The sequence below is a fragment of the Sus scrofa genome, chromosome 17 (genome assembly GCF_054392235.1).
Source record: "Sus scrofa isolate SSC_HxYL_T2T_F1_AM1 chromosome 17, Sscrofa_HxYL_maternal_Yorkshire_Landrace_v2.0, whole genome shotgun sequence".
NCBI lineage: Eukaryota > Metazoa > Chordata > Mammalia > Artiodactyla > Suidae > Sus > Sus scrofa.
In genome coordinates this window covers 29,618,609-29,635,179 of record NC_139399.1, presented here as the reverse complement: position 1 = coordinate 29,635,179, position 16,571 = coordinate 29,618,609, and the positions used below count along the sequence as shown (strand labels likewise).

The window sequence follows — 16,571 nt, the reverse complement described above, 5'->3', positions numbered from 1 at the left end:
TCCCAGAATACACCAATTTTAAGTGTACAGTTTGATGAGTTTTGACAAATATAACTACTAGTGTAACTACCAATACAATCTTGACATATAACTTTTCCATCACCTCTGAAATTTTCTCACAGCGCCTGTCTGCAGTGGACTTCCTCCTCTCCACGGCCCCTGGCCACTACTGCTTTTTATCATAATTTGGCCTTTTCTAGAATTTGATATAATTGAATCATATGTTATGTGGCCTTTTGTGACTGGCTTCTTTCATTTGGCATAATGCTCTTGAGATTCACCCATATTTTTGGGTATGTTAGGAATAGATTTCTTTTATTGCTGAATAGTATTTCCTTGTATTGATATCACAATTTATTTCTCCATTTACCAGATGATGAGCATTTGTGGTGTTTTCTGTTTTGGACTGCTCTGATTAAAGCTGACACAAACTTTTTCATTCAAGTCTTTTATTTTTTAAAATTCTATTTATTTATTTATTTATTTGGCCATGCCCATGGCATGTGGAGATTCCCAGGCCAGGGATCGAACCTGCACTTCAGGTGCAGCCTGTGGCACAGCTGTAGCAATACTGTATCTTAATCCCGCTGTGTCACCAGGGAGCTTCCTCATTCAAGTCTTCATGTGGACATAGGCTTTCATTTTTCTTGGGTAAATAATTAGGAGTAGAATTGCTGAATCTATGGTAAGTATGCTTAGCTGTAAAAAAACTGCCAAACTATCTGCTATTTTTATTCTCATTAGCAATTTATGAGGGAATAAGGCCTTTACTTTCTTAAAACATGTTTTGTAGTTGTACTGTATAAATCATACACTTAATTTGTTAAATTTATTCCTAAGGATTTTATTCTTTTTGATGTTGTTGTAAGTTGAATTGTTTTCTTAATTTCACTGTCAGACTTATCATTACTAATATATAGAAATAACACTTGATTTTTGCATACTGATCTTATATCTTGCAACCCTGTCGAACTTGTTTATCAGTTCTAGTAGTTTTTTAGCGGAGTTTTTAAGATTTTTTGTATACAAGATCATGTCCTCTTCAAATAGAGATAATCGTACTTCTTCCTTTCTAATCTAAATGTTCTTTGTTTCTTTTTCTTGCCTATTCGTCCTGTCTAGAATATAAATACAGTATAATGTTAAATAGAAGTGGTGAGGGTGAACATTGCTGTGTTTGTTGTTCCTGATCTTAGGGAAAAGAGTCTTTTACCATTAACTGTGATGTTAGCTTTGGACTTAGGTAGATGCACTTTATCATATTAAGGAAATTCCCTTCTAGTTCTTGTTTGTTGAGTGTTTTTCTCCTGAAAGGGTATTGGATTTTGTCAAATACTTTTTCCTCTGTCTGTTGATATGATCATGGCCTTGATTGTTTTGTTCTTTTTTTTTCCCTTTTTACTGCTGCACCTGCAGCCTATGGAAGTTTTCAGGCTAGGGGTTGAAACAGAGCTGCAGCTGCTGGCCTATACCACAGCCACAGCAACACTGGATCTGAGCCGAATCTGCAACCTACACCGCAGCTTATGGCAATGCTGGATCCTTAACCCAGTAAATGAGGCCAGGCATCGAACCCAAAGCCTTATGGACACTGTGTCGAGTTCTTAACTTGCTGAGCTGCAACAGGAACTAACTTGTTCTTTATTTTATTAATATGGTATATTACCATGAGTTTCAGATATTAAACCAAACTTCTTTCCTGGAGTCCCTCTTGTTCATGATGCATAATCCTTTTATATTTTGCCGCATTTAACTTCCTTGAGGATCTTGGTGTTAATATTCATGAAGTATATTAGTCTGAGGTTTTCTGTTCATATGATATCTTTGTCTTGTTTTGGAGTCAGGGTTGTACTGGTTTCATTCAGTGAGTTGGGAAGTGTTCTTCTCCTTTCTAGTTGTTAGAGGAGTTTATGAAGCATCAACATTAATTCTTCTTTAAGACTAATGGTATTTTAATTTTTGTTTTTATCTTTTAGGATTCTCCTTTTACGAATGCAGGAATGGGATCTAATCTAAATCTCTTGGGTGAAATTGAGTGTGATGCCAGCATAATGGATGGAAAATCCTTGAATTTTGGAGCTGTTGGAGCACTGAGTGGTATGTGGATGTTATAACTCATTGTCTCTACTCTAAAAAAAAAACCCCAAAACCTTGAAGTTCCCTGGTGGCTCAGTGGGTTAAGGATCCAGTGTTGTCACTGCTGTGGTATGGGTTCAATTCCTGACCTGGGAATTTTTGTATACCCTGTGCATAGTCAAAAAACCCAAAAATCCAAATACCACTCCCCAACCCCTGCAAAAAAAACCCTCACAAAAACTAAATTACCATGTCATTTCTCTTAAAGACTTAGACCAATTGTTTTCATCAATCTTTCTTAGAATAGTGTTGAAAAGAAACATTTATTTTCTTTTTCTGAATTTAAAACATAAAGTCTTATCTACAGATAGTTTTAAAGAAAACAGTGAAATAGCTTATGTCCAAGTCTTTGGTTAAAGTTTGATCATTTGCCTCCATTCCCTCAAGAGATCACAGACATTTAAAATGGAAATTAGCATATTCTATTAATTTTTCAATTATTTGAATAGACAAATAATATATTTTTATTTTTAAAGAATTCAAATGATATAAACAAAACTTACATTAGATCTCCCAAATCTTTTCTTCCAAAACTCTCCTGGGGTAGGGGGCAGTGTTAGCCGGTAAAATGAAGTGCATTTATCCATATTTATATGTAATAGAAACACAGTTTTTTATATATATATTTATTTATATATTTATATGTTTATTTTCCTTTTAGGGCTGCACCTGTGGCATATAGAATTTCCCAGGTTAGGGGTTAAATCAGAGCTGCAGTTGCAGGCCAATGCCATAGCCACAGCAACACCAGATCTGAGCTGAGTCTGAAACCTATGCCATAGCTGAGGCAATGCCAGATCCTTAACCCACTGAGTGAGACCAAGAATTGAACTTGCATCCTCATGGATACTAGTCAGGTTCTTAACCAGCTGAGCCATAGTGGGAATGCCAGCACATATATATATATATATTTTTTTCTTTTTAGGGCCACACCTGCGGCATATGGAGGTTCCTAGGGGTCCAGTGGAGCTACAGCTGCCGGCCTACACCACAGCCACCACAGCAACTGGGGATCCGAGCCTTGTCTGTGACCTACGGTACAGCTCATGGCAGTGACAGATCCTTGACCCACTGAGTGAGGCCAGGGGTTGAACCTGCAACCTCATGATTTCTAGTCGGATTCGTTTCTGCTGTGCCATGATGGGAACTCCCAGCACATATTTTTATTTATTTATTTATTTTCTCAGAGCTAGAATACAGAAATTTTTTAATTTATTTATTTTTTTTCCAAGAAGCAATTTTATTCTTGCACTGTTGCCAACACATATTTTTAAAAAATAGTATGAATTTTTTTTCTTCAAAATGTGGAGATTTTTTTCCACATCAGTATGTATGAGATGTATCTAACATTTCACAGTTTACTTATTAAAGCAAAATATACAGGGAAGAGTACAGATATTAAGTATAAAGCTTCATGAATTTCTAGACATATGTAGCCATGTACACCACCACTCAAATTAAGACATAAAGCACTTCCATGTCAAAATGTAGAACATTTTCAAACTCCCAGGAGGGTTCTTTATGCCTCTTCCTAGTTTACACCTTTTATACTCCCCTCCTACCTGCTCCCCCTTCTCCCCTAATTCTGGTTTTAGGCACCACGGATTAATTTGCTTGTCCCTCAGATTCATATGAGTAGAATCATACATCTCTGTGTCGTTTTGCTTAATTTATACCTGTGAGGTTGTCTTATGACTTGCATCACAATAGTTTTTTTGTGTGTGTGTCAGTAGCATTTTATTGCATGAATATATAACATTTGTTCTCCTCTTAATGGATATTTGAATAATGTCTAGTTTTTGACTGTTATGAATGAAATTCCAGTGAATATTTTTATACATGTCTTTTGGTAGACATATATAGTTATCTCCCTCAGGTATAAACCTAGGATTTGGAATGCTAAGTTTAGGTACATATGCACTTTGCTTTGGTGGGTCCTGCCAGTTTCTGAAAGTCGCTGTTACAGTCTATACTCCCATCCGCACTGTGTGAGCATTTCAGCTACTCTACATCCTTGCTCCTGTTTGGTATTGTGGTTTTTTTTTTTTTTTTTGTCTTTTTGCCATTTCTTGGGCCGCTCCTGCGGCATATGGAAGTTCCCAGGCTAGGGCTCGAATCAGAGCTGTAGCCGCTGGCTTACACCAGAGCCACAGCAACGCAGGATCTGAGCTGTGTCTGTGACCTATACCACAGCTCACGGCAATGCCAGATCCCCAACCCACTGAGCAAGGCCAGGAATCGAACCTGCAACCTCATGGTTCCCAGTGGGATTTGTTAACCACTGAGCCACAATGGGAACTTCCTGTTTGGTATTGTTATTCTTTTCTTTCTCCCTTCCTCCCTGCCTCCCTCCCTCCCTTCTTTCCTTTCTTTTTTCTTTTTAGGACAGTATCTGCAGCATATGGAAGGTCCTTGGCTAGGGGTCACATTGGAGCTGCACTTACTGGTCTATGACATAGACACAGCAACGCAGGATCTGAGCCGCACCTGTGACCTACACCACAGCTCGCAGCAACGCTGGATCCTTAACCCACTGTGTGAGACCTGGATCAAACCCGAGTCTTCATGGTTCACAACTGCTGAGCCATGATGGGAACTCACTAATTTTTTTTTTTTTGCAATATTTTGTTTAAGAAATCTTTGCCTACTTAAAGTTTTGAAGATAGCCTTCTAGTGTTTCCTTTTAGTAGTTCTATTATTTTTTACTCTTGACCTTTAGCTTTCTTATCGAGCTCAGATTCATTTTAGTGTATGTGAAATAGGAACCGAAAGTAATTTTTCCCTCTTAAGGATATCCAGATGGCTCATTGTCATTGTCACTAGAAAGGACAGTCCTTTCCTCACAGAGTTGTGTTGGCAGGTTGGGTGAATGTATGTCTAGTAGTTTGATTCTGTACCTTCTGTTCCCTTGATCTGTCTATTGCCATTGCCACATTGTCGTGATTACTATAGCTTTATATCATATCTTGATAATCTGATAGTATAAGACTTCTAGCTCCCTTTTTTTCTTTACAGTTGTATTGGGTATTCTAAGTTTATGGCATTTTCATAAAATTTTAAAAATCAACTTGCCAATGTTCATAGTAAAACCCTGCTGAGATTTTGACTGGTATTGCATTGAATGTATATGACCATATGTGGATAACTGACATCCTAACAATATCAAGTCCTCCTGTCCATGAACATGGAATATGTACATTTGAACATTTATAAACATTATTCTTTTTTTTTTTTTTTTGCTCTTTAGGTCCACACCCTTGGCATATGGGAGTTCCTAGGCTGGGGGTCGAATCAGAGCTGTAGCTGCCAGCCTACGCCATGGCCACAGCAATGCAGGATCCAAGCAGCGTCTGCAACCTACACCACAGCTCACAGCAACGCCAGATCCTTAACCCACTGAGCAAGGCCAGGGATTGAACCCATGTCGATACTGGTTGCGTTTGTTACTGCTTAGCCACAAAAGGAACTTCTCCACTAGATTTGATTTGCTGATGTTTAAGATTTTGGCATCTATATTTGTATAATAGGTAAGGTTTAATTTTACTTTCTTTTTTTTTGGTCTTTTTGCTATTTCTTGGGCTGCTCCCGCGGCATATGGAGGTTCCCAGGCTAGGGTTCGAATCGGAGCTGTAGCCACCGGCCTACGCCAGAGCCACAGCAACATGGGATCTGAGCCGCATCTGCAACCTACACCACAGCTCACGGCAACGCTGGATCGTTAACCCACTGAGCAAGGGCAGGGACCGAACCCTCAACCTCATGGTTCCTCCTTCACTTACACTGAATTAAAACACCATTTATAATATAGTTAAGCTTCTGTGGACAATATTACTATAAATAAGAATTCCAGAGATTCATAGCTCAGCTCTTAAAACTTATAAGCCATAAACACATTTGAAATCCATTCATTTCAAAGAGCTCTCTTCAAAACAAAATGTTGGAGGCTCTTATTTAATGTACCAAGCAGCCCGTGCTGTGACTATGGCAAAGCCAGATCTTTAACCCACTATTTCAGGCCAGGGATTGAACCTGCATTCTGGTGCTGCAGAGATGCTGCAGATTCTGTTGCAGGATGGGGGAACCCTCTTTGTGGAAAGCTTTAAATAAATGGGATTCAGTTTCCTGATCAGGGAGTTCCTGTTGTGGTTCAGCAGAAACGAACCCGACAATTGTCCACAAGGATGTGGGTTTGATCCCTGGCCTCGCTCAGTGGGTTAAGGATCCGGTATTGCTGCGAGCTATGGTGTAGGTCACAGGTGTGGCTTGGATCCCATGTTGCCATGGCGTAGGCTGACAGCTGTAGTTCTCACAAAAACCTTATGAGGTCAGTACTTTTATCCCCATTTTAAAGGTGAGGAAACTGAGACACGGAAGAGATTTAGTTATTTGTTCAAGGATACTGTATCAGTCTGGGTCCAACTAGGAGACAAACCACATAGCAGTTTAAACAGGAGAAGCTTGGAGTTCCCATCGTGCCTCAGAAGAAACGAATCTGACTAGCATCCAAGAGGACAAAGGTTTGATCCCTGGCCTTGGTCATTGGGTTAAGGATCTGGCATTGCCATGAGCTGTGCTGTAGGTCACAGATGCGACTTGGATCCAGTGTTGCTGTGGCTGTGGTATGGATTGGCAGCTATAGCTCAAATTCCATAGGCTATGGGTGCAGCCCTAAAAAGACCAAAAAAAAAAAAAAAAAAAAAACAAAAAACAAAAACAAAAACAAAAAACCAAACCAAAACAAAAACCAAAAAACCCCCAAAACCAAAAACCAAAAACCAACCCCCCCCCAAAACAGGAGAAGCTTAATGTAAAGGGCAGTGGGAGAATACTCAGCTGAGGATTGACTTGGAAAGGAGTTTCGACCTCACTGAAGAGGGTGCAGAGAAGTTGCTGGGTTTCCTGGCCACAGTCACTGTGAGAGCAGAAGCAATCTTGGGGGGCCCAGCCTGGTTGTGCAGGATAAAGGTTGGGCTTTTGGCTCACTAGATAGCCAGCCCCACAGGACATTTTGCTATGTGTGGGGCTGTGGAGAAGGTGTGGGGGTCAGTGACGTGAGCTGGACATGGTCCTGTTCTTTCTGGGGCTGTCAGCTATGCTCCTGTGGCCTGAGTCAGGAGTTGGGGAAAACGTGTGGTGGCCAAATGCTGGAGAAACCTGTACCCTTCAGGTACTTAGCACTGAAGAGGACCCTGCGGGCCAGATAGTGAGAAGAACTGGTGCTCTTCTGGGGCCTGACCAGCAAGCCCCCTCTTTCCTCCAGTGTCTCCAGTGCCCTCTACTGACAGAAGCTTCCCACCGGGCCAGCTGGCAAAAGAATCATATTTAAAGGGCCCATATCCCTTTTTAGTCATCAGGCAACCAAGGGTGAATTTGTAGCTAAGAAGCAATAAATCGATAGCTGGGACAGTTAGTAAAAGGTCCTAATCTCATCACTCTGTGTTCTGTCTACTTCTCACAGAGTCCATCCTTTTCCTACTCATTTGAAATACTGTCTATATCATGTATTAAATTATCCACATTCACCTGTGTCTGTGTCTCAACTTTAGCTTTATTCTATTCTAGTCATATATATTTGTACATTTTGTGCCCCAACCACACTCATTAAGAATAGCTTTTAATAAGAAATGGCATCTTGTAAGATGAATATCTCTTTATTTTTGTTATAAAGTTTTCCGGATGAATTTAAGAGTCGGCTTGTCATATATCATGGAAATCCTTTTGAAGCTTTGATGGAGAATTTATAGCTTTGGATTTATTAGTTAATTTGGTAATTATTAATGTCTTTATAATATTAAATCATCATATGCTGAAATGAATTTATTTTAAGAGCTAGTATAGAGATCTGAGCTTTTCCAGAGTTCCCGTCGTGGCTCAGTGGTTAACGAATCTGACTAGGAACCATGAGGTTGCATGTTCGATCCCTGGCCTTGCTCAGTGGGTTAAGGATCCAGTGTTGCCATGAGCTGTGGTGTAGGTTGCAGATGCGGCTCAGATCCCACATTGCTATGACTCTGGTGTAGGCCGGCAGCTACAGCTCTCATTAGACCTCTAGCTTGGGAACCTCCATATGCCTCTGGAGCGGCCCTAGAAAAGGCAAAAAGACAAAAAAAAAAAAAAAAGAGATCTGAGCTTTTCCTTCTTTTGATATTTCATACATTTTGAGGAGGAGCAGAAGTTTTTGGCGTTTACCTAAATATCTAGTTTTAAGTTAACCTGATGAACTTAATTGAGGTTTTTTGGTCTCTTTATATTCCAGTGATGTTTCTTTCTTTCTTTCTTTCTTTCTTGTATTACTATTGTTCTGAGAGGCATTACATTCATTCTTAAGACTTACTCTTTATTTCTTGAAGGTGAGATTTAAAATTTTTGGCCATTAATTTTCTCCCTAAGGTCAATTTGAAGCTGTTTGTAATCATATTTATTCTTTAGAAGAAAATTATGTTTTTGATAATATATGCCGAATTTTCAGTTTATTTTTAAAATTCTATTCTGAAATCTATTAAAAAGGAACCTAATTTGAATTTGCATTATTTCAAATTTAGTCTCTGCTACTATACAGCCCATGACAAAATGAGCAGGTTGGATTTTACATTTGTTCTTTGCTCGCATCTATAGGTGTCATATATTTGTCGATTTGATTCTTATTGTTCATGATAATTAAAGGTTTTCATTAGTATACTTGAAGTTTTCCAAGGTATTTGAAAGTTTTTTTTTTATTGAAACAGCCACAAAACTGAGTGTGAAGCCTGAAGACTTTCTGACCTCATTTTCTGCCAATTTTATTTTATAGGAATCAAGAACCCAGTCTCAGTTGCAAACAGACTCTTGTGTGAAGGGCAGAAGGGCAAGCTCTCGGCTGGCCGAATTCCTCCCTGGTAACTGCTTTGTTCTTCTTGGACTTTCCTGGGTCTTTGGTCTTTGGTGCATGCAGTGTTTGAAGGCTATTTTTATCCACAGAAGTTTGACGCTGTTGGTTACACACCAGCAGTAGCTTGCCTTTGAGAGGAAGACATGCTTTGTTCTGTGATCTTGGGACATTTTGTATACTTGATGGAGCTCCGGATGGAATGGACTATTTTGGATTAAAGCAGAAAAGAGATCAGAGTTAATTTTGGGTTTTGTTATTGATTATAGAGATGCTTTGCTGTTAATAAGCATTCAGCTGGTGGCTTTTTATTATAAAATTTTAAAGTATCTTACATGCTTGACTCCAGACTCTAAACTAATATTTAATTTTGAGAAGTTCTCAGAATAAAAGTGCCTATTTTTTTCTTCTTCTGGAGAAACACATTGTGACACTAAAATTAGTAAGATTGCATGTTTTCTCCAGCATTAACATATAATTTTCATTTAAAAAAATCTTTGAACTTTTCAAAAATTTGTTGAAGTAGAGAGGACATTGTAGAGTCCTCATGAACCTGTCATCCAGCTCCAATAATTAACAGTATTTTTACCCTTCCTCTGTCTCAAATGCACTTTCTTTCCTGTAGTATTTTAAATCTTCACCATCGTTTTTCACCCTTAAATAGTTTTACAAATTTCTCTGCAAAATGTAATCACCATCCCATGCCTAATAATATTAACAAATATGCCTCAATACTGTCTTATAATCCACACCATATGTTTTCAGCATGCTTGGCTGTTAAGTTTCCATTAGTATCCTGTGTTGAAAGTTGTGATAATGGTTCTATAGGGACCTTTCTATTCAACTGTTTTAATTTCAAGTCATAGAAAATAAATTAATATAGCTTTGAAAAATCTTGAAACCTTCTAACCTTCAAACATATTCAGGGTATCTTTATCTTTTTTTTTTTTTTTCTTTTGCTTCTTAGGGCTGCACCTGTTGCATATGAAAGTTCCCAGCTAAGGGCTCAAATTGGAGCTGCAGCTGCTGGCCTGCACCACAGTCACAGCAACACCGGATCCTTAAGTTTACTTATAACTCTAAAAGTAGGAAAAGTGATTTTAAAAACTTACACATACTCTTCTCATAGTTGATGTTAAAGTCATGCTAATTTGTTTGATTGGTATGAAGTCATCAACACAAAATTTACTAAATGTTTGTTTAGTACATGTACAGAGTCCTACTATCTATACGTTTTTAGGGGAGTAACAGGTATAAAAACATGATCTCTGGGTTTATATTCTCCTCAGTGTTGATTTTCAGCATGGCTCTTTTCTTTCACCAACATGTGCTGTTATATGTAAAGTGTAGTTCAATCTAAGTAAACCAATTTAGAAGACCCTTGTCCAGGAGGGAGGAAGCAATGCCTTTGTTTTAGTTGATAAGAAAAATAGCAGAAACTCTGAAAAGTATTTTAAAGTTGATCTGTAGACACATCATAATCCCAATCCCCCTGCTCCTCATGATATTTGCCAGGCAGATTCTCAAACTTACATGGAATAAACAGGTGTACAACAATAGCCAAGACAATTTTGAAATAGATCAAAAAGTTGGATTGATTTAGGTACAGAGATATATAAAAAGATCAGTAGGGCAGTACTGGAAGTCTAGGAGCAGACCTAGTATATAAATGAAGTTAGACTGTGATAATGATGTCATCTCAAAGTGTTGTGGGGAAAAATGGTGCTGTATTAGGTACATTGTGTTGGAATGAGTGGCTACCTAGTGGAAAAATATTAAAATCCCGAGTCACACCGTTAAAAAAAACAAAGTTCAAACATGAAAATAAAAAAACCTACTATGAAAATTTTAGGAAAAAATAGGAGCGATTATGCTTATGACTGTGGGGTAGCAAAGACCTTATTAAGATTAAAAAATAAGGCTAAATATTCAAACATGACAGGTGAAAACATATAGCTATTAATACAATTAAAGATACATGATCTGAATTAAAAGACAATGGCCTTTCAAACTGAGAAAAATTGTTTGCAGCATAGACATTAAACAAAAGGTTAGTATTTATGGTGCTTAAGAATTATAAATATCAATAAGAAAAAAACTTTAAATTTTAAAAATTGGTAAAGGATACAAATAGACAATTTTTTTTTTCTTGGTCTTTTCTAGGGCCACAACTGAGGCATATGGAGGTTCCCAGGCTAGGGGTCTAATCAGAGCTGTAGCCACTGACCTACGCCAGAGCCACAGAAGTGCAGGATCCGAGCCGCCTCTGTGACCTACACCACAGCTCACAGCAATACCAGATCCTTAACCCACTGAGTAAGGCCAGGGATCGAACCGGCAACCCCATGGGTCCTAGTCGGGTTTGTTAACCACTGTGTCATGACCGGAACTCCCGAATAGACAATTTATAGAAAAGAAAATATTGATGGAGTATAAATACATGAAAAGGTGCACAGTCATAATAGTGATCAAAGAATTGGGAATTAAAATGATGAGATGATATCACCACCTTATTTAGAGTAGCAAAATTAACAAAGACTGATTATATCCAGTATTGTTGAGGGTGTGGAAAAAAACAGGTTTTTTGTCCTATTAGTGGTGGGAACATACAGCCCAGTTGAGAGACATTTTAATATTATTTGTAAGTGAAAGATTGAAAATGCACATCCTGTGTGCTCTAGCAGTTCTATATCCATTCTTTTTCAGGTTCTTTTCCCATATAGGCTATCACAGAGTATTGAATAGATTTCCCTAAGCTAAATATTAGGTCCTTGTCACCAATCGATTTTGTATATGGTGGTGTATATTTGCCAATCCCAGTCTCCCAATCCATCCCTCCTCTCAGTGTTTCCCCTTTGGTAACCATAAGTTTAGTGTCAAAAATCTTTGAGTCTGTTTTATTTTGTAAATAAGTTCTACCAGTTCTGTCTTAAGAGAAAACATCTTCACGTGTCCAGAGGAAGGCCCCTATAGCACAGGAAGCTTGTAGCAACATTGCTTGTGGTATATAAAACTGCAAATAATCTAAGTTTGTCCATCAATGGTTAACTAAACTGTTCTCTATAGCATAAAAAAGAGAGAGAAACATTTATATATACATAGGAACATGCATAGGTCTTTATTTTGTAGAGTAAAAAAATCAGCTTGCTGAATGGTGTATTTGTTCAGTTTAATTTATGTCTTCTTAAAAATTTACAAATTAATGTGAAGAACACCTGTTTTCCCCCCACCCAGGTTACAAAATAAAATATCATCAAGGGATTTGAAACTGCCCAGACTGAACCCTTTCTTTCCTTTTTTTTTTTTTTTTTTAATTTGATTATTTTTCATTGAGGAAAAAAATCGCATAAAATTCACCATTGTAGTCAGTTTTAAAGTGTACAGTGGGTGGCTTTTAGAACATTCACAATGTTGTGCAACCGTCATGACTACCTAATTTCATCCATCTGACATTTTCATCACCCCAGAAAGAAACCTGGTACCCAGTAAGCGGTCATGCTCCCCTCCTCCAGCCCCTGGCAACCACTGACTTGCTATCCGTGTCTGTGGATCTGCCTGTTGTTGATATTTCATGGAAGTAGAATGTTATAAAATTGTGGCCTTTTGTAGACTGAACCCTTTTTAAAAAAAATTATTTATATATGTTTTAATTTTTCAAATAATTTTAAGAACTCATATACTTGAGGGTCTGAAAGTCTAGATCCAAACATCCAGAAACCAGCACTAAACTTTACAGACTTCTCTCACTTAATCTTGAAAATCTGTGCAAATTTCTTTTGATACAAACATAATATTTTCAACCTTTACTTATTGGTTGAATTATACAACATTCCCACCACTACCACCATTATCAAGAAGAGAAAGAAAAGAAGTTCCCTGGTGGCCTAGCAGTTGAGAATCTGGCATTGTCATTGCTGTAGCTGGGGTCACTGCTGTGGCACAGCTTCAGTCCCTGGCCTGGGAACCTCCACATGCCACAGGCACAGCCAAAAAAGAAAAGAAAAATCTTGGTGTAACAGTGATGCTCTAGGATGCACCATGCACCCATAGTACATCCTTCAGGGTTGGACCTCATATTCCCAGGGATACTCAAACCCAGAGAAGAGGCAACCCAGCCTAGCAGCCTGGCAGCCTGGCAGCCTGGTGAGAGGCTAGTTGTCATGAGGCCTTGCTTGGGATCAGATGGACATCACTATTCAATGGCTGCATTTTCTCTCTCGAAAGCCTCTTCCCTCAAAACAGTCCTGTCTTGGCATCTGCTTCTCAGAGTACTTATTTCCCCAGGAAGGGGCTGGGGGCTCTTGGGCACTAGTAGCCCTCTGCGGACACCACTGCCAGGGATTCAGTGTGGTGGTTGCACAGTGTAAGGAGGTGCTGGGGTCAAGAGAGGATAAGAAATAGGGTGTTTCAGCAGAGTCTTATAGGATGAGTCAGGGAGGATGATAGGTTCCTAAGGGTAATGGTGGATGTGGCTGTGGATGTTGTTCAAGTTGAACAACACAGACAAGTTAAATTGACAGCTTTTATGACTTGAAGCTAGCCAGAACCCAGGTTGGGACTTGAACCCATGTGCCAGGATGCAAACCCAGCCTAAACCCAGATTGGGACAGTTTTTCACTTACCAGGTGTTGGACCTGCTCAAGTTCAGGTTCTTTGTGCCTCAGCACAGAAGGAATTCAGCGAGAGACAAAGTGATAGGCAAGAAATAGATTTACTAAGATAAGATGCTTGTGAGAAGTGCGAGAGTGCAGGCAAGGAGGTTCTGCCTTAACCCTTTCTAATGACATCCTTATCCTTTCTGCTGTCTTATGTCCATACTCTGACCCTGCCTCTGCCCCTGCCCCTAGGTACCAGTCGTCCTGAGTTTAAGCTTTTCTCATTCTTCTGCATTCCTTTGTAGTATTAAACATATACAGTACAGTCATGCTTCATTTTGTTGAGCTTCACAGATATTGAGAGTTTTAAAAAATGAAGTTTAGTGACAGTTGTGCTTTGAAGAAGTCTATTGGTGCCATTTTCCAGCAGCATTTGCTCACTTCATATCTCTGCGTCACATTTTGGAATTCTCACAATATTTCAAATGTTTTCATTATTATTGTAGTTATTATGGTACTCTGTGATCAGTGATCTTTAATGTTACTGCCATGACTTGCTGAAGGCTCAGACGATGGTTAGCATTTTTTAGCAATAAACTATTTTTAACTAAAGTATCTACAGTGTTATTTTAGGCATAGTGCTGTTGCACACTTTACAGACTGTGGTATGGTATAAACATACTTTTTGTATGAACTGGGAAACCAGAAAATTTATGTGACTTGCTTTATTGTGATATTTGCTTTATCGTGGTGGTCTGGAACTGAGCCTGCAATATCTCTGAGGTATGCTGGTACTCTTTCTTTTTAGATGTACAAAAAAGTTCTGGAAAGAAAGTTACCAGACTCACTGTAATTACCTCTAGAAAGGAGGAAGAGGGGAACAGGATGAGGCAATTGTTAGAGGGGATATGTGCAATATGTTTGTATTTTACAAAGATAAAATATATGGGAAAATGTGATGGCCATTAAAATGATTTCACAGAATGATGCCTCTACAACTGTCTGAAATTAGCTACCTGATTTTCTTATATGCATAGTTCTTCAGCTTTATTCTTTGTTTTCAAAATTGCTTTGACCATTTTAAGCATTTTGTGTTTTCATATGAATTTTATTTTTTCAATTTTAAGTTATTTTTATTTTTAAAATTAATTTATTTTTTTAGGGCTGCACCCACAGCATATGGAAGTTCTAAGGCTAGGGATCAAATTAGAGTTGCAGCTTCCAGCCTACACCACAGCCACAGCAATGCTAGATCTGAGCTGTGCCTGCAGCCTACACCGCAGTTTGTGACAACACTGGATCCTTAACCCACTGAGCGGGGCCAGGGATCCAACTTGCATCCTCATGGGTACTAGTCGGGTTCATTATGCTGAGTCACAACGGGAACTCCTCCCATATGAATTTTACTATTATTATTATTATTATTATTATTATTATTTTGCTTTTTCAGGGCTGCATTTGTGGCATATGGAAATTCCCAGGCTAGGGGTTGTATTGGAGCTGCAGCTGCTGGCTATAGCCACAGCAAACATGGGATCAGAGCTGCATCTGCGACCTACAGCAAAGCTCATGGCAATGCAGATTCTTAATCCACTTAGCGAGGCCAGGGATTGAACCTCCATCCTCATAGATACTGGTCAGGTTTGTAACCTACTGAGCCACAGTGGGAACTCCCTCCCACCTGAATTTTAGAATTAGTCTCAACTTCTGTGAATAGCTTGCTGGAATTTTGCTTATGTTTGTAACTTACCCATTTTTTAAGATCTTTAACCTAGCCGAACAGCTTTTATAATTTTTAGTATATAGGTCTTGCACAGGTTTTATGAAATTTATACTTGTGTTTCTTTTTGATGCTGTGATATATTGTATATTTTAAAAAGTTAATTACCAATTGTTCCTTGCCAATATAGAAATATGATTGATTTTTATTATATTGATATTCTGTCTTGGGAATTTGCTAAATTCATTTGTTCTCTTACTGGTTTTATAGATGCCATAAGATTTTCCACATAAGTAGTTGTGTCTTCTGGAAATAAAGATAGTTTTACTTCTTCCTTTCTGATCTAGATTCCTTTAATTAATTTCTTTTTCCTTATTACATTGGCCAGCACTGCCTATGCAATGTGAAATAGAAGTGTGAGAGTGGACATCCTTGCCTTGTTGGTAACTTTAGGGAGGAAACATTTGGCCTTTCACCATTAGGTATGATGATTGCTGTAGGTTTGTCATAGATGCTCTTTACCATGTTGAGTAAGTTCCTTCTTTTCCTAATGTTCTGAGAGTGTTTTTTATTTTTTTAATTTTATTTATTTATTTATTTTTAATGGCTGCACCCGTGGCATATGGAAGTTCCTGGACCAGGGATTGAATATGTACCTCTGCAGTGACCCAGGCAGTTGCAGTTGGATTCTTAATCCGTTGCGCCACAGCAGGAACTCCTGAGAATTTTTAATAGGGATGGATATTGTTTTGTACATGTTCAAATGCTTTTATGCATCTATTAAGATTATCTTATAATTTTAAAAATTTAATTAGTTAATACAGTGATTGATTTTCAACTGTTCAAGCAACATTGCATTCCTGATGTAAATCCCACTTGGTTATAGTGAATTGTATTCCTGGGTTAAACTCTGCTTGGTTATAACGTATCATCCTTTTTATATGTTCTTGGATCTAGTTTGCTAATATTTTGTAAAGAATTTTTGCATCTATGTTTATGAGAGATTGGTCTGAAGTTTTCTTGTAGTTTTTGGTTTGGGTTCATTTTGTTCCTTGGATATGTAGGGATATATATTTCATCAAATTTTGAAAAAATTTGGCTATTATTTCTTCAGATAATTTTTCTGATCCTTAGTCACACGTATATTTGACCTCTTGTAGGGGTCTTGCAGATCATCGATCATTTGTTTATTCTTTCCATTCATTTTTCTTTTTCTTTTTTTTTCTTCCTTTTGTCTTTTTGCCTTTTCTAGGGC

General features: G+C 38.3%; 1 protein-coding gene across 42 annotated transcripts in view; it reads left to right on the top strand.

Annotated features, from left to right (window-relative positions):
* The window catches only part of TASP1 (taspase 1), a 392,837-nt gene that overhangs the window by 37,691 nt on the left and 338,575 nt on the right, over positions 1 to 16,571 (top strand). For all 42 annotated transcript variants that reach the window (XR_014831932.1, XR_014831935.1, XR_014831943.1 and 39 more), the window contains 2 exons: positions 1,977 to 2,097; positions 8,927 to 9,011. Coding sequence is in view for 25 of the 42 variants with exons in the window: in XM_085003106.1 (XP_084859232.1) it covers positions 1,977 to 2,097; positions 8,927 to 9,011 (206 nt within the window). In the remaining 17 variants the exon portion in view is untranslated. The remainder of the gene's footprint in view (positions 1 to 1,976; positions 2,098 to 8,926; positions 9,012 to 16,571) is intronic.